Here is a 19,788-nt window from a genome sequence, read left to right as displayed (position 1 = left end):
CCTTGGGTTTCCGAGGCAGTATCACTACGGAAGTAGGATTGCCCAACCTTCCTTCCGAGGAGTGGCTGGTGGGTTTGAACCGCCAGCCTTCTATTAGCACCCATGAAATTGTGGTAAGTTACCTTGTTAGCTTGCAAGTAGAGTTAAAAATCAGATCTTTCACAGTTACTGGTACCACTAAATGGAGCTTTTTTTTTTTTTTTTTTTTTTTTGCCATTTACCTTTGTATGTCTGCTGCCTATTTTTCCCATCTTGCAGGAAAACATTTGCTTTTTTTACCTTCAGCTCCTTTCAGTAGACTTTTGCAACAGGTATATGGGCCTTTAGGGATCTAAATGCAGCCTTCTCGTTCTTAAAACACTGAAGTACTTTTTTTGTGGAGGGAGAGATTCCCATTGTGATAGTTGGTCTTGTGTGTCAACTTGGCTGGACCACGATTCTGAGTAGTTTAAGTAGTTGTGATGTGGTTATTCCCATGATGAGATCAGATATATATGTTTTGAGCAGCCAATCAATTGAAAGGAAGTTTCCCTAGGGGTATGGTCTGCTTCCAATATATATATGGGCATCCTGGGAAAGAGAGAGACTCTTCTGTGAATCTGGATCCTGTTGTGCTGCCTACAACTCTCCGTGAGTGAATGATCTGCCATTCAGCTTGGTGATCTTGGATTCATCATCCCTTGGAGTCAACAGCTGGTATACTACCAGTCAATCTTGAGCTCGTCAGCCCCTGCAGCTGCGCAAGTCAGGAAAAGCTTTCAGTTTGATGTTTGATCCAGGAACTTGGGATTGGCCAACTTCTATAAGTGTGTGAGCCATTTTTGTAACATAAATTTCTCTCTCTCTCTCTCTAAGCTTTACTAGTTTTGCTTCTCTAGAGAACCCAGCCTAACACACCCATTATATTAGAAATCACAGTTGCTATGTTCTTCTGCAGGTCTGGTCCACAAGCTTTCTGGCCCATAAAACTAACCCCAAATTGGCCAACTCCATTAGAACATTTTTACATACTTCAACATGTCTATAACAGAAACCATGATCTAAACCCCTGCTTTTCTAGGGAGTAGAGATCTTTCTCATCTCAAACTCACTCTACAGACTGGTTAGTCCTGTGGACTCTTAAGTCTGTCCAATATTCTGCATATAACTGAGTTCCAGTTCTGGACATGATTTGAAATTTTTCTCATAGGAAACTTTGGTTTCATGTAATCGTGGGAATTAAGAATTGGGCCGCTATTCTTCATGTGTCTTTGTATTTCTCTATTGGTCTTGTGAGTAAGGCTATGACCATCCTTTGTTCTAGGCTATCTTTTCAAGAATGTTTATGTAGGGAACAGTTGTGTAAGATAGAGATAGTGTCTTCCTCTGAAAAAAAGGAAGGTTTATTTATAGACTTGGGAAGTAGAGATAGTGTCTCTCTCTGAGACAGAGGGCAGGCATGCTTACTGACCATTACAAAAGATTTAAGCTCAGGATTACTCTTCTGTAACACAACCCACTACCTGTACAGTGGTCTGTGTGAGCACATCTGTTACTCCCATGGGATACGGGACAAAGAAAACTGATGCAAATATCCTGATCCACATGCTGTTTATTATGATATGAATAATAAAGTCCATAGTCTTGGAACTGGGAATCTCATATCTTCTGTCAGCATACATTAAAGAGTGGCAGGCCAAGTTGTTAACTTACAAGTAGGTTAAAAATCTCAGATTCCTGATAGTTCTTTAGAAATGAAGGAAGGCCACAAGGACTGTTAAACATCTCATGACTTTTGGAGGCTCTTCTAACTAGGACATAGAGAGAAATTTAGGGGAGGCAGATGTTGTGTAATTCTGCATGCCAGACAATCTAAGTCTTGCCTCAGGCACCATCTAGCTTTGGCTTATCTGAGCTCCACTTCCTTACTCACTTCTTTCTTATTATTTTTACCTCCAGTTAAGTTATTTTAGTATCTGAAAATATACCTGTTCTCATCCAAATATTTCATAGTGATAGATAGTGAACTATGTTTACCTGGAAAATTCTGGTACTTTCCCATTATCAGCTCTTATATTGTTATAGTTCCACATAGAAAATAGGGATGAGATATATTTCAGGGTGGGATATTCTCTTAAAAGTCAAGTAAGTATAGTCAGATGAACACTAATAAGATTCCTTACCTCTCCATCTCATCATTTGCTTAAAGTACAATTGAATTATGTGGGTTTTTTAGAATAATTTTAAATGTGTAACATTTTCAGAGCAACACAAAAGAAACAGAACATTAAGTCTTTTTTATTTTTTTTTAATTGTGATTTGGGTGAAGATTTACAGAGCAAATTCACCTTCCATACAGCAGTTCACATACACTTTGTCTCATGACATTGACCAGTTTACCACAATGCAACAGCTCCTTTCTCACCTCCTCCCCACAGTTACCTCTTCCCAGTGTCCATCCTTCCATGGGCTCCTGCCCCCTGAGCTGTCTCCCTGTGCATAAGCAGCCATTCTGTCTCCCATGATTAGAACATTAAGTCTTAATCTACACCATCAGTTAACCAGTTGCCAAGTTGATTCCAGTTCATGGCAACCCCATGTGTGTTAGAGTAGAACAAAGCTCTATAGGATTTTCAACGGCTGCTTTGTCAGTACTTTCTTCCTAGGACCCTCTTGGTGCACTCAGACCTCCAACTTTTCTTTTAGAAGCAAGAATGTTAACTGCTTGGGTCTTCTGGGAATTTGAATACAGACCACGATCCTTCTTATTTCATTCAACAAGGCTTGCTCCTGTGGAGTAGTAACAGCCAGACATCTAGGAAGTTTCCTTCCTATGTTCAGGATTGTACATGGATGTAAAGTCCTCTCTCTGAGAAATACTCATATTTCAAAGATTCCTTGTATCATACTTCTGAATAAAAAAGAAAAAAAAAGAGATACTACCATACATAAAAGGATTCAAAATTATTTTTTAGAAAAATACAATATGCAAGAGGAGAGAGGGAGAGAAAGAGAAAGTGGGTGAGAAAATAGTGAGATCCAGTTGTTGTTGTTATTTGCCATCAAGTCTGACCCAACTCATAGCGATCCCTCCTTGGGTTTTTGAGGCAGTATCACTACGGAAGTAGATTGCCCAACCTTCCTTCCAAGGAGTGGCTAGTGGATTTGAATCGCCAGCCTTCTGGTTAGCAGTCAAGTGCCTTAGGCACTATGCCAGTGAGATCCAGAGTTAAAATATTTTCATGTCATCTTTTGTAATTATAGAATATGTGCTCTTGAAATAGATTTTACAAGAAAATAAATAATGCAATATTTTGCACACATTTTGGCATTTTGGTAACAATCTAGAAATTATGTCTATAAAAATTTAGCATATCTGCTATGCAGCTTTTATGTTAGTTCATCAATCACAAATTTGGTTTGCTTGTTCATTAGCTATTTCACTTTTGTGAAGATAATATACATGTAGTTATAATATATAGTTGAATTATTTTTAAGTATTTTCTTAAAGACTGTTTAAAAACTGGTTTTGCCTAATGTTTCAAATGTTTCTGAAATAGTTTATACTTAAAGTATATGATATTTTTCTAGGCATTTTATAATTTTCAAAAGAGCTCTGGTAGCGTTTGACTACTAATCAAAAGGTTGGTGGTCCAAACCCACCAGCCACTCCACAGAAGGAAGACTGGGCAATCTGTTTCCGTAAAGATTTACTGCCTCGGAAACCCAAAGGGGGTCGCTATGAGTCAGAATCAACTCAATTGGAGTGAGTTTGGTTTGGTTTTGGTGAGTGAATAAAAGTGAAGAAACGTAAGTATAATTTGTAGTTTGTGATTATTTTGTTTACGTGAACCTGAAATGAGAACTTTATATTTTCTTCAAGCCAGGCAATATAAAATTCACTGTAATTCAAGATTATTTTATTTATATCCATTCTATGGATGCTGTAACTGCGACTTCAAAGAAGAAAAAAAGGTATAAATGGAAAATGGGTATAACGCAGAGGCCTTTTCCATAAAACACTGCTACTGAATATTTTGAATTGAACATAAATCGTTCCATTTTCATACAATACAAACATCGTTGCTTTTTAATAATTTAGCAGTTTTATTGGATTTTAAACATTCTGTACATTGCAAATAAACAAGCTGCATTTTTTACAAATTTTCATTTGCATAGGTATGCGATAATCCAGTTCAAAGGTAAAAATCTTACTGTTGGCATTACAAAAAGTCAGTGTTACAGTGTATTTGATCCTAAAAATATTTAAGAATTTTATCAAAGATAAAATTAGTCTGTAAATATTACAGAGTAGCCTAAATTTTTGTAAAAACATAGCATCTAATGCAGTCTTTTAGGGAAAAAGCTCTATAAAAATAACATTAGAATCATCTATGTTGACATAAGAGAACAAATCTCTAACTTCATCTAGATCACCTCTTCTGTTCAACCACTCATTTTCAAAATCCTTGTGATGATCTTTGTGAAATGCATATTTTAAAAAAATAGCATTTTGCCTGAGGGTGGAGGAAAAGTCTGGCAAAGTCTTGAGAACTACTATTACAAACGTTAGTTTACAAAAATGACTTCCTCATACACTAAATACCAAATATTCTAGAAAGAAAGAGTAGTGACAATGAGAGATACTTTCATTATTGAATATATCAAAATAAGAAAATAGCACAGCTACTACAAATTCAGGACTATACAGAAATTATACAAGAAATTATACAGAAAACACTTTCAGGACTTCTTCCTTTTCTCCCGCTGTAATCAATACTAGTCAAGAACACCTTATTTGAAAATGTGTTTGTTTCCATCTTAAACACTTCATGTGCTATGGGGCTAAGAACATCTGATTTATATATATGTGTGCCTATTCCTCTCTGCATACCTTCTCCAGTTCAGATGTGTTGCATCTGCAGGCTGCATCTAATGACTGAACATCGAGGCCTTGCATTCTCTTAGGCTTCTTTCTTTATTATCTATTATACCATGGCTTCATTATGGTTAATTTATTCTCCTTGTTTTCCATTTGTCTTACTTATCTAGTGCTACTATAACAGAAATATTGAAAGTAGATAGTTTTAACAAAAAGAAATATATTTTCTCACAGTTTAGGAGGCTGGAAGTCAGAATTCAAGATACCGTTTCTACAGGCAGGTTCTTTCAGCATCTGCAGGCCTGGTTTTCCTTGGAGGTTTCCATGTGTCTTGGTGTCAATCTTAGTGTCTAGGAGGGTCTCAGCACAGGGACCCTGATCCAAAGGATGTGCTACACTCCCTGCTCTTCGTTCTTGGTAGTGATGAGGTCCTTCTCCTTCTGCTAGCTTGTCTCTCCTTTCATCTCTTTTAAGATAAAAGTTATGACTCAAGCAAGGGTGTGACTTGAATAAAAGTGGTGACTTGCATAGGGACGTGATTTGAGCCATGTCTTCTTGTAAGGCTGTGACTCATAATACACCCCTTACTAATCCTGCCTTATTAACACACCACAAAATGGAAGATAATTACATCAGATCACAAAATGGAAGGCAATCATGCAATAGTGGGAATCATGGCCTAGTCAAGTTGACACATATTTTGGCAGGACACAATTCAATCTATGATACTATTCTTCCTAGCAAATTTATTCCTTATCTCTCAATGGTTCCCTTAATAGTTAAGCTGTCAAAAATACACATTTTACAAGATAATTTGTCTTTAGATATAAGAGGCAAGTACTTATAAGAAAATAAATGTAACAAATGAAATCACATGAAAAGAAACAGTGTATTTGTGTGGTTACCCTCTAAAATCTTTAAAGTACTATATAAATTTCACAATCCTTTAGCTAGTTCAATGTCATATTAATGCATTTTTCCAAATATCAGTTTATGTGATTCTTAATCTGATTTTTTTCTGTATTTCAGAATCAATGCTACTGTTAATTATTGATTTATTAGCACTTGCATACATGAATCCATATCTTTAATTAAATAGCCTTTTATAAACTGGCTGGAATCTTAATGTCCATCTCTAGCAACAGAGACTAAGAGTAAATTTCTCCCATAAAAATAATTAATGATTTCCTGTTACTTATTTTCCTAAAACAAAAGCAGGATGAGAAATGGAAATGTTTGTCCTAAACAATTATGAGGCAATGTGAGCCACTCTGAGGAAAATATAATAAAGTGAAATCATAGCCTGCCAGTAAATCTGAATATTACATGTCTCAAAATCAGCAAGTTCCATGGAATGGAATCTACCTCTGAACTTAAGGGATTTACAAATCCATGTAGAATAAGCTTTAAACAACTTGGAGTGATAAGAAACTCAAGCCAAGAGGCATGAGAAAAGGCAAAATCAATCTTCAGCTAGTGGAAAAACAACACACAGGTGGGACCAACAAACAAAAACAAACCCAAACAGCCCAAACTCTAAAATGACATTTTCCTGCACTGATAGCAAGTATGAACAATAAAATCTCTGCCTTCCTTGAAAGTACTTCCAATTCTGTATTTCTCCCCAGTTGGAAGAAAAAAAAAAAAAAATCTTAACCTGATTTATGCTTACCAAAGGCCATTTTGTTTTTCTTCTTTGGGAAAAGAATAAAACAAAACAAAACAAAAATAACATTTACTCAAAAGCATCTATTCCAGTTACTGAGTAGGAATGCTGTCTGGGTAGAGTTATAGGGACCTTCCTCTCAAATTAGCATGTGTGAGTGATTGAATAATGTCCCCAATAACTGCCAAAACAACCATAAAGACTTCTGGGTTTTGGCTTGACTTTACAATAAATAAAGACAAGTTAGAAAGCATTCCTCTAAACAATAAGTGTGAGAAAAATGCTATGTCAAAGTTTCAATTTAGATGAGATCAGAATGAAATTAAATATCTGGGAATTGAGTCTGTTCCCAAGGCTACTGTAACTCCCTGTTCTTAACAACTTTCTTGTATTGCAATCTAAAAGGAAGCATGCAGGAAATGGGTTGTCTGCCCTTGTTGAGGAAAATTGACCTGCTAAAGGTGTGTCCTCTCAAGGAATTACTCCATTTCTTGATAATGCTACTATAGAATGAAAAGGAAAGGCACTATCTAAGATATTGCCTTGGTCTATAATTTACAAAAGAAAATATTAAGTGGACAAAACCGTGTCTCATATTCCTGAATGAAATTCACCAATAAAATAAGCAGCAAAATACAACCAAGTATTATATGATGAACATAATAATGATGTTTGGTATTTATTGAGTGCTCACAAAATTTTCAGATACTGTTCTAAGCTATATTCATGTATTAACTCATTTAATCCTCATTTTGCAGATGAGGAAAACAATCTTCATTTATAAATGTGGAAAATGAGGCTGAGGTTAGGAAATTTACCTAAGGTTACACAGCAACATGAGTACGGGAGCTCACTGCCGTGGCGTCGGATCTGACTCACAGCGACCCCTCCTTGGGTTTCTGAAGCGGTATTACTAGAGAAGTAGATTACCCAATCTTCCTTCAGAGAGTGGCTGGTGGGTTTGAACCACCAGCCTTCTGATTAGTAGTCAAAGGCCTTTGGCACTACGCCACCAGAGTGCTTGGAATACTGTAAGTACTTGATAAATGACAGCTATTCTATGTCAGGAGTAAATAAAACAAACCAAATTTGAACCCACATGTATCCATCAGGCACCTTTTAAGTAGAAGGGGATTTAAAACAGGGAATTAGGTTTTTATGGTAGTAATATAAGGAGCTCTCGTGGCATAGTGAGTAAGGTATTTGGTTGCTAACCACAAGGTTGGCAGTTCAAACATACTAGCTGCCAAATTTTGCTAAGTATCAGTTTATGTGGAAGGAATATGAGACAATCTACTTTTGTAAAGATTTATGGCTTTGGAAACCCAACCAGGGTCACTATGAGTTGGAAATGACTTGATAGCTGTAGGTTTTTTTTTTTTTTTTAGTGGTAATACATACTTATTATAGAAGGCCTGGACAATACGAGAGAGTGGAAAGAAGGGAAAACAATCACTAAGAGTTTTCCATTCAAAGTATTCAACTTTGGTGTGCTAATATTTAAAGCTTATTTATTCCTTTAAATGTCATTTTGAATTTTTCCTATTTATTCCTTTAAATATAATTTTGAATTTTTCCATGTTACTATATCTTAATAAATATTATTTAAAATGTGACATAATTTATATAGTTTTTCCTTCTTCTTGTATATTTAGGTTGTTGACACAGTTAGTTATTAGTATTTTAAATACTATGAGCTGAATATTTTTGTGACTAAATGTTTTCTGGCTCTACAATTCCCTCAGGAGAGATTCCCAGAGCTGAAACTAGTGCATTAGAGATAGTATGATAAATCTTGATAAATGTTAGTAATTAGAAGAGGGACTGACTAAGAACACTATCTTTATTTGCTATGGAAATCAAATGATTTAGAATAATAAGAAAACATTCCTTTCTTTATTGACAAAACTGAGATCATCACTCACATTACCAAATTGCTGAACTATATCAGCACCTCTCTTCGTATGCTCTGCCTTCTCCCCTATTAAAATGAATGGACCATCCTCACACCCATATAAGGCTAACTTTGCCATTTGTGCACTGGGTCTTCTCCCCTCTCAACTGCTCAAGGACATGGCTTCTGTAGATGTCTCATCTCTTCCCTCCATCCTCATTTTTGGTCTTTCTGGTTAGAAATTTCATCTGAAAACAAAAAAGTTACAATATTTCTCTTTTTAAAAAGCAAACCTTCTTTGACCTCACACCCTACTCCAGCTTCTCTTTCATTCTTATTCACCATGTTGCAGCAGGATTTTGTGACAAAATTGTCTATACTTGTAATCTCCACTTTATCTCCTTCCATGTTATTTTGAATGCACTCCTTTTATTCATTCATGTAAGTTGTCTAGGTGATCTCTGTGAATTTCGTTACCCTCTATTCCATGATCATTCACTTTTGGAAACAGGAAGTGATTTTATTGCAGAGATTCCTCTGCCAAGAGATACCTCTTATTTAGACTCAGTGAAAGGCGTGTAATGAGAAAAGTGAATATGGAGGTAAAGAAGAAATGACAAAAGGAGTTATTACCAAGTAAAGATTTTGAAGTTCACTGACAAGAGAAAATAGGTTCTGAGGCGTACGGGTCTAATTGTGAGCCCATGTATTTTTGTGGTCATCTTCAAGGTTAATTCTGGCAAAGATTCATACTCTGTCAATATATCTAGGAAGGCTTGGGTCATGAAGAAAGATATAGGTCCTGAAAAAAGTCTAAAGCGGTGAAAGCCCCTTGCTTGAGTAATTGAAAGCTAAACTGGACCAAGCACTATGAAATATAATTTGCCCCTCTTCTCTAGGGAATGGAGAAAATGATCTAATAGGTCTTTTCCATCTCTGCTTTCTGTGACCTCTGGCTGTTAACATCACTCTTTCTCGTTATGTCAAAATGAATTGCCTATTTGCCACCGAACACCAGAAAGCATTTTTTCCTTCCTAGGTAAGACAACAACCTAGTATTTGCTACATGCACTTCATTTCAACTTAATCAATGTGCCAAAGAGTCATTTTTAAATGGTTGATGTTTCCAGGAAACTTTGCTTATCTGCTAGGTACATGGTTCCCCTTCACTGTCAAACTGGAGCTCCCCCTAATTTTAGAAGATATTCCCAAAAGAATATAAAATATATTTGCAAAATGGGAAGCAAAATAAAATTATATTGCCTTTAAATTGCCCATGGGCTCCATAGCAGGGCCATTTATTAGTACTGGTATCTGCTCAGGCTGTTTGTTATTTTTTCCCATGACAATAAAAACTGAGAAACACTGAAGCAGGATGACTGTATTTATATGCTACACTCTAGCATAAATTTCTCTTCTTGGGCAAGCAGAAGAAATAGAAGTAATTATTTAAGTTTCTTATCCAGCAATAAATAAAATGGTTTTTCTATATGTAAATATATATATATATATATATATAAATCTATACACTCACACATACACACACGCACACATACATACATATCACTTCTGTCACTAAAAATGAGAGGTGCCTAATTTGTAATTTACAAATAAAATAGACCATTGTTTCCTGCACAGTCTTGATTAAATGAGGCAATAAATCATATGTCTAAAACATGCCAAGCATCTGCCAAGGCAAAAGTTGGCTCAGAAAGTGACGAGTATAGAATCATGGAGCAGTAGGAGTTTTATAGTCTGTCACCAGCATGACAAGTAATGATAAAGGGCAGCATTATGTCTTCTCTACTGATAGTCCAGCAACAAATTTTCCATTGTAATTCTTTTGTTTGGCCCTCTTTATCTTCATTTTGAATGGGCTGCATCTCCTTGAGCTGAAGCAAAGGTATTTTTCTTGCTAATGACGTGCTGTCTCATGGCCCCACCATTATTTTCACACTTTGTAAAATGTCTTTTAGGGAGGGGCCCACATTCAGCTGGTTATGCTGGAAATGGAGGTAGACAAGCCAATGTTTTTTTCCCATTCTTTGAGGACAGATAAGCCCTGTATGGGAGCTCTGGTAGTGTAGTGCCTAAGGCACTTGACTGCTAACTAGAAGGCTGGCGGTTCAAACCCACCAGCCACTCCTCGGAAGGAAGATGGGGCAATCTACTTCCATAGCGATACTGCCTCGGAAACCCTAGGAGGGGTCATTATGAGTCGGGTCTGACTTGACGGCACATAACAACAACAACAAGCTCTATATTGCTAGTGTTTTACCAAAGTGTTTCTTCCAGGAGAGATTTGTTTTCTCCCAATAACTTTACAAAGTAGTTATGCCCATAAATTCTGTTCCTCTTTCAAATTGTTTTTTAGTTTCAATCCCTGTATTTGAATCTGAGATGATTCTTTCTATTTATTTCACTTAGGTAAAAATAAATAAATGAAACCAAAAAAATCAAACTCACTGCCTTCGAGTCGGATCTGACTCATAGTGACCCCTCCTTAGGTTTCCAAGGTGGTATCACTACAGAAGTAGATTGCCCCATCTGCCTTCTGAGGATTGACTGGTGAGTTTGAACTTCCAGCCTTCTGGTTAGCAGTCAAATGCCTTAGGCACTACCCCACCAGAGCTCATAAATAAATGAAAAGCTGTTAGAAATGGATTAATAAAACCCAAAATGAATAAGTTAAGTTCAATACTAGAAATGTAATACCTCTCTTTGAATAGTCCTTGAACAGATAAGGTCAATACAAATGCATTGTAAAGCAGGACTGTAGTGCTTGTTGAGAAACACAGAGAAAGGCACTCAGTTTTGAAGTTTACAGTCTCACTAGGGAAATAGTGAATTTTCACATGGAAAGACAATTCCTCAAATCTAGGCTTACATATTCAAGGAGATTGGTTAATGGTATAAGTATTCTGAATGAGGAGATCTGGAACTTGAAACGGAAAAGTAGATAAAGAGACAAAGACAATGTAGGGTAAGGGAACTTGTTGACTTAGGAAGTAAGTAACAAAAAAGTAAGGAATAAGAAGTCCTGGAAAGGTCCTTATTGTAAAAACAAAACAAAACAACTGACTAAACAATCAACCAAGCAACAATAATCCTTGCTTGACTTATTGTTGTTGTTGTTAGGTAACGTCTAGTAGAATTGTCCCATAAGGTTTTCTAGGCTGCAGTCTTTATGGGAGCAGTTCATCAGGTCCTTCTCCTTTGGAGGTTCTTGGTGGATTTGAACCACCAACTTTTGGGTTAGAAGCTGACCACTTAACTGTTTTGCTACCAGGTCTCCCTTCTTGAGTAGACCTTACAAAAAACAAAACAAAACAAAAAAACACTAACATGCACAGTCACATAATTTCAAAGAAATCAAAATCTCTAAAGCAAGCCCTAACCTGTCATTTCTTTTGTTCTTTTGTTGTTAGGTGCCATTTGAGTCAATTCTGCCTCATAGTGACCCTATGTACAACAGAATGAAACACTTCCTGGTCTTGAGCCATCCTCACAATCCTTGCTATACTTGAACCCATCCTTTCAGCCACTGTGTCAATACATCTCATTCAGGGTCTTTCCCTCTTTCTCTGACCTTCCACTTTAACAAGCATGATATCTGTGGTGGTTAAGTTTGTGTATCAACTTGGCTAGACCTGGTTGAGTGGCTGGGCAGCTGGATGTAGTATTTCCCATGATGAGACTGGTAATCGACTCCATGGTGGAATCTATCGTGAACAGCTGAGTAGCTGCCTTTGGGTATGTGGTCTGTTTCCCATATAAGAAACAGCTTTGAGAATGGTCTCTAGCTTATGGCACGCTTGAACCCTGCATGTAGCTGTGTGATTATTCAGCAGCCTTCCATGCTTTGCCGACCTTGGGACTTTCAATAGACTTGAATTAATGGCCTGCCATGTGGTTTGGAAACATCAGGACTGTGCTTTTTCACTTGCCAACCTTGGGCTTGTCAGTCTCAGCAGCCAGTAGCTGTCTGAGTGAAGAAATGCCTCTAGTTCCAGTGGGCTAGAAGCAGGAGTCAGAGCTGAACCCCAAGGTTTAGGGGCTTTCATCCGGCCCCTAGAGACTGGCACTTTGAACTTGGACTTAAAGACTCCAAATTGTAAGAATAAGCTCCTGTTTGTTCAAGCCATCCTGATGTGATATATTCCTGTCGGAGTGGTACTAGAAAACCAGAACACTATCCTTCTCCAGGGATGGATCCCCTCTGATAACATCACCAAAGTATGAGAGAGGAAGTCTGGCCATTCTTGATTCTAAGGAGCATTCTAGTTGCATTTCTTCAAGGAAAGATTTGTTAGTTCTTCTGGCAGTCAATGGTATTTTCAGTATTCTTTGTCATCACCACAGTTAAAAGGTATCACAGTATTCCGTATTCATTGTCCAGCTTTCATATGCATATGGGATGATGAAAATACCATGGCTTGGGTTATGCACACTATAGTCTTCAAAGTGGCATCTTTGCTTTTCAATACTTTAAAGAGTTCTTTTACAGCAGATTTAAATGGGAAAATTGGAAGTTGTTAAAAATGAATTGGAGCACATGAAGATTGATATCCTAGGCATCAGTGAGCTGAAATGGACTGGTTTTGGCCATTTTGAATCAAACAACCATATAATCCAGTATGCTGGGAATGACAATTTGAAGAGGAATGCCATGGCATTCATCATCACAAAGGATATTTCAAGATCTGTCCTGAAGTACAATGCTGTAAGTGATAGGGTAATACCCATACATCTACAAGGAAGACCAGTTAATATGACTATTATTCTTATTTATGCATCAACCACCAAAGCAAAAGATGAGGAAATTGAAGATTTTTATCAACTTCTGCAGTCTGAAATTGACTGAACATGCAATCAAGATGTGTTAATTATCACTGGTGACTGGAATACAAAAGTTGGAAACAAAGAAAAATCACCAGTATTTGGAAAATTTGGCCTTGGTGACAGAAATAGTGCTGGAGATGGCATTATAGAATTTTGCAAGACCAACGACTTAGTAATCTCAAATACCCTTTTTCAACTACACTAATGGCGACTATACACATGGACTTCACCAGATGGAATACACAGGAATCTGATTGACTGTATCTGTGGCAAGAGGCGATGGAAAAATCTCAATATCTTCAGCCAAAACCAGGCCAGGAGCTGATTGTGGAACAGACCATCAATTGCTCATATACAAGTTCAACTTTAAATTGAAGACAATTAAAACAAGTGGATGAGAGCCAAAATATGACCTTGAATATATCCTTCCTGGATTTAGAGACCATCTAAAGGATAGATTCAACACATTGAACACCATTAACTGAAAATCAGAAGAATTATGGGATGATATCAAGAACATCATCCATGAAGAATGCAAGAAGTCATTAAAAAGATGAGAAAAAAAGAAAAAAAAAAAAACAAGATGGATAGCAGAAGAGAGTCTGAAGCTTGTCTTTGAGCGGAGAGTAGCCAAAGCAAATGGAAGAACTGACAAGATAAAAGAGCTGAACAAAAGATTTCGAAGAGCAGCTTGACCAGACAAAGCCAATTACTATAATGAAATGTGCAAAGTCTTGGAGTTAGAAAACCAAAACGGAAGAACACAGTTGGCATTTCTCAAGCTGAAAGAACTCAGAGAAAATTTAAGCCTCGAGTTGCAATATTGAAAGATTCTATGGGCAGAATATTGACTGATTCAGGAAGCATCAAAAGAAGATGGAAGGAATACAGAGTCACTGTACTAAAAAGAACTGGTTGATCTTCATCTATTTCAGGAGGTGGCATATGATCAAGAACCAATAATATTGAAGGAAGAAGTTGAAGCTGCTTTGAAGCAATTGCCAAAGAACAAGGCTCCAGGAATTGACGGAATACCCGTTGAGATGTTTCAACAAACAGATGCCCCACTGGAGACACTCACTCAGTTATGCCAAGAGATTTGGAAGACAGCTATCTGGAAGAGTAACTGACTACTGACTGGAAGAGATCCATATTTGCACCTATTTCAAAGAAAAGTGATCCCACAGAATGTGGAAATTATTGAACAATATAATTAATATTGCATGCAAGTAAAATACTACTGAAGATAATTCAAAAATGGTTGCAGCAGTATATTGATAGAGAACTTCCAGAGATGCAAGCCAGATTCAGAAGAGAATGTGGAACAAGGAACATCATTGCTGATGTGAGATAGATCTTGGCTCAAAGCAAAGAATACCAGAAAGATATTTACTTGTGTTTTAGTGACTATGCAAAAGCATTCAATTGTGTGGATCATAACAAATTATGGATGACATTGAGAAGAATGGGAATTCCAGAACTCTTAATTGTACTCATGAGGAATGTGTACATAGACCAGGAGGCTGTCATTCAAATGGAACAAGAGGACACTGCATGATTTAGAATCAAGAAGAGAGTGTGTCAGAGTTTTGTCCTTTCCCCATACTTATTCAATCTGTATGCTGAGCAAATAATCTGAGAAGCTCGACTATATGAAGAAGAATGTGGTATCAGTATTGGAAGAAGAATCATTAACAACCTGCGATATGCTGATGACACAACTTTACTTGCTGAAAGTGAGGATGACTTGAAGCACTTACTGATGAAGATTGAAGAATACAGTCTTCAGTATGGATTACATCTCAATTTAAGAAAACAAAAATCTTCACAACTGGACCTATGAGCAGCATCATGATAAAGGGAGAAAAGATTGAGGGTGTTAAAGACTTCACATTGCTTAGTTCTACAATCCATGTCAATGGAAGCAGCAGTCAGGACATCAGACAATGCATAGCACTGGGCAAGTCAGCTGCAAAAGACTTCTTTCAAGAGCTGAATAGCAAAGATGTCTCTTTGAGGGCTAGGGTGTGTCTGACACAAGCCATGATATTTTCAATCGCCTCATATGCGTGTGAGAGCTGGACAATGAATAAAGAAAACCGAAGAAGAATTGATGCTTTTGAGAAGTGGTGCTGGCAAAAATGCTGAAAGTACCGTGGACTGCTAAAAGAACTAACAAATCTGTCCTGGAGGAAGTGCAGCCAGAATGCTCTTTGGAAGCAAAAATGGTCAGCCTTCGTCTCACCTACTTTGGTCATGTTGTCAGAAGGGACCATTCCCTGGAGAAGGATGTCATACTTGGTAAGGTGGAGGGTAGGCGAAAGAGGGGAAGGTCCTCAAGGAGATGGATTGACACAGTGACTGTGGCGATGGGCTCAAGTATAGCAGGGATTGCGGAGCCAGAGCAGGACCAGGTGGTGTTTTGTTCTGCTGTGCATAGGGTCGCTATAAATCGAAGACGACTCGACTGCCCCTAACAACAATACAGCAGATTTGCCCAGTTCAATACAATGTCTGATTTCTTGACTGCTGTGTCCATGAGTGTTGATTGTGGATCCAAGTAAAATTAAATCTTTGGTAATTTTAATCTTTTCTCCATTTATTGTGATGTTGCTTGTTGGTTCAGTTGTGAGGATTTTTTTTTTTTTTTTAATGTTGAGGTGTAATACATACTGAAGACTGTAGACTTTGATTTTCATCAATAAGTGCTTCATGTCCTCTTCACTTTCAGTAAGCAAGATTACATCATCTGCATATCACAGGGTGTTAATGAGTCTTCCTCCAATGCTGATGCCCTATTCTTCATATTGTCCAGCTTCTTGGATTATTTGCTCAGCACACAGATTGAATAAGTATGGTGAAAGGATACAACCCTGACACATATGCTTCTTGATTTTAAACTATACAGCATTCCCTTGTCCTATTGAAATAATTGCCTCTTGGTCTAAGTACAGGTTTTTCATGAGCACAATTAAGTGTTCTGGAATCACCATTCTTCACAATGTTATCCATAAGTTGTTATGATCCACAGAGTCGAACGACTTTGTATAGTCAAGAAAACACAGGTCACCATTTTTCTGGTATTTTTTTTTTTTTGCTTTTAGCCAAGATCCATCTGATATCAGTAATGATATTCCTTGTTCCACATCGTCTTCTGAATACAGCTTGAATTTCTGGACGTTCTCTGTCAATAAACTGCTGTAACCATTTTTGAAATATCTTCAGCAAAATTTTACTTTGATGTGGTATTAATGACATTATTCAATAATTTCTACATTGTGTTGGATCACTCTTCTTTGGAATGGGCACCAATATGAATCTCTTCCAGTTGGTTAGCCAGGTAGATGTCTTCCAAATATCCTGGCATAAATGAGCAAGTGCCTCCAGGACTGCATCCATTTGTTGAGTGGACATTCATTCATTTCCTAGAGACTAGTTTTTCACCAGTTTCTTCAGTGCAGCTTGGACTTCTTTCAGTATGATTGGTTCTTGATCATATGTTACCTCCTGAAACATTGACAAATTCTTTTTGGTAGAGCGATACTGACTATTTCTTCCATCTTCTTTTGATGCTTCCTGCATCATTCAATATTTTGCCCATAGAATCCTTCAGTATTGTAGCTCAAGGCATGAATTGTTTCTTCAGTTCCTTTCAGCTTGAAAAATGCAGGGTGTGTTGTTCCCTTTTGGTTTTCTACTCCAAGTCTTTGTACATTTTGTTATAATACTTAACTTTGTCTTAAACCACCCTTTGAAATCTGTTCAGCTTTTTATTTCAACATTTCTTCCTTTTGCTTTAGTACTCAGGAGCAAGTTTTAGAGTCTCATCTGATATTCATTTTGGTCTCTTCTTCATTCCCTGTCTTTTAAATGACCATTTGCTTTCTTCATGTATGGTGTTACTGATGTCATCCCACAACTCATCTGGTCTTCAGTAATTGTGTTCAATGAGTCAAATCTGTTCTTCACATGGTCTCTAAATTCAGATGGGATTTATGCAAGATCATATTTTGGATCTCGTGGATTTGTTATTAAAAACAAACAAATCCTCATAACTGAACCAACAAGCAACATCACAATAAATGAAGAACACTAAGTTCTTCAGCTTCAACTTGAATTTGTATATTAGCAAGTGTTGGTCTGTTCCACAGTTAGCTCTTTACCTTGTTTTGACTGGTTATATTGAGCTTCTCCAATCACCCCTTGGATTTAGTTGATTTTATTTCTGTGCATTCTATCTTGTGAGGTCCACATGTATGTTGTGTTAGCCACCACTAATCTGTCAGTATGTTGTACTGTGGTGGTTTGCATGTTGCTGTGAAGTGGGAGGCTATGCCACCAATATATCAAATATCAGCAGGGTTGCCCATGGTGGACAGGTTTAAGTGAAACTTCCAGACTAACAGATTCAGAAGAAGGAAGGGGCCATCTACTTGAATCTGTATATTAGCAATTTATAGTCTGTTCCACAGTTAGCTCCTGACCTTGTTTTGACCAATGATATTGAACTTCTCCATTACCTCTTTCCACAGATTCAGTTGATTTGATATTTGTGTGTTCCATCTGGTGAGGTCTGTGTGTATATTCACCGTTTATGTTGTTGAAAAAAAATATTTTTATTGAGTAAGTTATTGGTCTTGCAAATTTTTATTATATGATCTGCAGCATCATTTCTATCACCATGGCTATATTTTCCAACTACCGATGTTTCTTCTTTGTTTTCAACTTTTTCATTCCAATCATCAGTAGTTATCAATACATCTTGGTTGCATGTTTGGTCAATTCAGACTGCAGAAGTTGGTAATTATCTTCAGTTTTTTCATCTTTTGCAGTTTTGACAATGAATAGATGCCGTTTAATTTGTTATTCTCTGCATTGTAGACCATATGATAGTATGATTCAAAATGGCCAACACCAGGCCATTTCAGCTTACTAATGCATAGGATAAAGATCTTTATGCCTTCCCTTTCATTTTTGATAACTTCCACTTTTCCCAGACTAATATTTAGTACATTCCTTGTTCTGATTTTTAATAAATATTTGCAGCTGTTCCTTCCTATTTTGAATCATGCCCCATCAGCAAATGAAGTTCCTGAAACCTTTACTTCATCCATGTCATTAAGAGTGACTCTACTTTCAGGAGGCAGCTCTTCATCGGCTGTATTTTGAGTGCCTTTCAACCTGAGGGGATCATCTTCTGGGAATATGAGTGGTGGCTTTTTTCCCTAAGCAATTATAATTTTCACATATTTTTATTTTCATTTTGATAGTTTTTGGGTGCTAGGTAATATATACACAGGTACAACATTTAATCTGAAAGAGTTTATAGTGAAAAATAAATTCCATTCTTTACCCTCAGTACCCTGTTTTTCCTCAACAAAAGTAATTCCTCTTACTAGTTTCTTATCTGTCTTTCTGGGCTATTTCGGGTATATAGAATTTTAACATTAACATAACATGAATTTCTGCCATAATCTTTTCCCCTTCCCAGGGGAAAGGATAGTATTTGAAAATATAGTACTGTAGTGTGCTACCAGCCATAGAAATATTCTTCATTATTTACACTCATTTTGTACTAAGAAATATTTTTTTCCCAATGTATAGCTCTGATGAATTCTCATGAAATGTAAGTATAAATCATCTGCTAAAGAACTTGAAATGTCTCAAATTGTTCTGATATTGTCACGTTGTCCTGGGAGAAGCAGCAATGTGGAAAAGCAGAAATAGTCCATAGTGCACAGAACTGTGCCCTTGTTGTCCTGTGCACCTTGCACCACAATCAGATACATGAACAGGATCTCTCACAGTTTCTAACAAATATGAATCCTTAGTAAAATGGCAAAAGTAGGCTCCTGCATAGCAGAATCCTCACTTCTTTTTATTTCTTTGTTAAATCCAGAGCTGCTAAATCTGGTTGGGTCCAAAAAGGCAAGTGACAAAGGGTTGAATTATAGTATATGTTGATATTGTTAGTTGCATTGAGTTTGCGCCAACTCATGGTAACCTTATATATAACAGAACAAAATATTGCTTGGTCCTGTGCCATATTCATGATTGCCTATATGTTTAAGCTATTATTGTGGTTATTTTGTCAATCCATCTCATTGAAGACTTATCTTGTTTTTGCTGGCCCTCTAACAAACATGATGCCCTTTTCTAGTGGTTGGCCTTTCCCAATGAGGTGTCCAAAGTAAAAAGACGGAGTTTTGCCATCCTTGCTTCTGAGGAGCATTCTGGCTGTGTTTCTTCAAAGGCTGATTTATTTATTCTTCTGGCAATTTAATATTCTTTGCCAACACCACAGTTCAAATGTATCAGTTCTTCTTTTGTCTTCTTCTTCTTCTTTTTTTTTTATTATTTATTGTGATTTGGGTGAAGATTTACAGAGCAAATTCACTTTCCATACAGCAGTTCACATATACTTTGTCTCATGTCATTGAAATATGGATGAACTTGGAGGACACTATGCTGAATGAAATAAGTCAATCACAGAAGGACAAATATAATATTAGTTTATTGTTGTGG

The 19,788-nt window shown here is 37.0% G+C and overlaps 1 protein-coding gene across 1 annotated transcript in view; it reads right to left on the bottom strand.

Moving 5' to 3' along the window:
• The window catches only part of GALNTL6 (polypeptide N-acetylgalactosaminyltransferase like 6), a 533,789-nt gene that overhangs the window by 404,504 nt on the left and 109,497 nt on the right, over window positions 1-19,788 (bottom strand). The window contains exon 3 of the mRNA XM_007950340.2: window positions 5,128-5,327. Coding sequence (XP_007948531.2) covers window positions 5,128-5,327 — 200 coding nt within the window. The remainder of the gene's footprint in view (window positions 1-5,127; window positions 5,328-19,788) is intronic.

The sequence above is a fragment of the Orycteropus afer genome, unplaced genomic scaffold (assembly GCF_000298275.1).
Source record: "Orycteropus afer afer isolate SDZICR_OR568_19922 unplaced genomic scaffold, OryAfe1.0 scaffold00268, whole genome shotgun sequence".
NCBI lineage: Eukaryota > Metazoa > Chordata > Mammalia > Tubulidentata > Orycteropodidae > Orycteropus > Orycteropus afer.
This window is presented reverse-complemented; position numbering and strand designations above follow the sequence as displayed.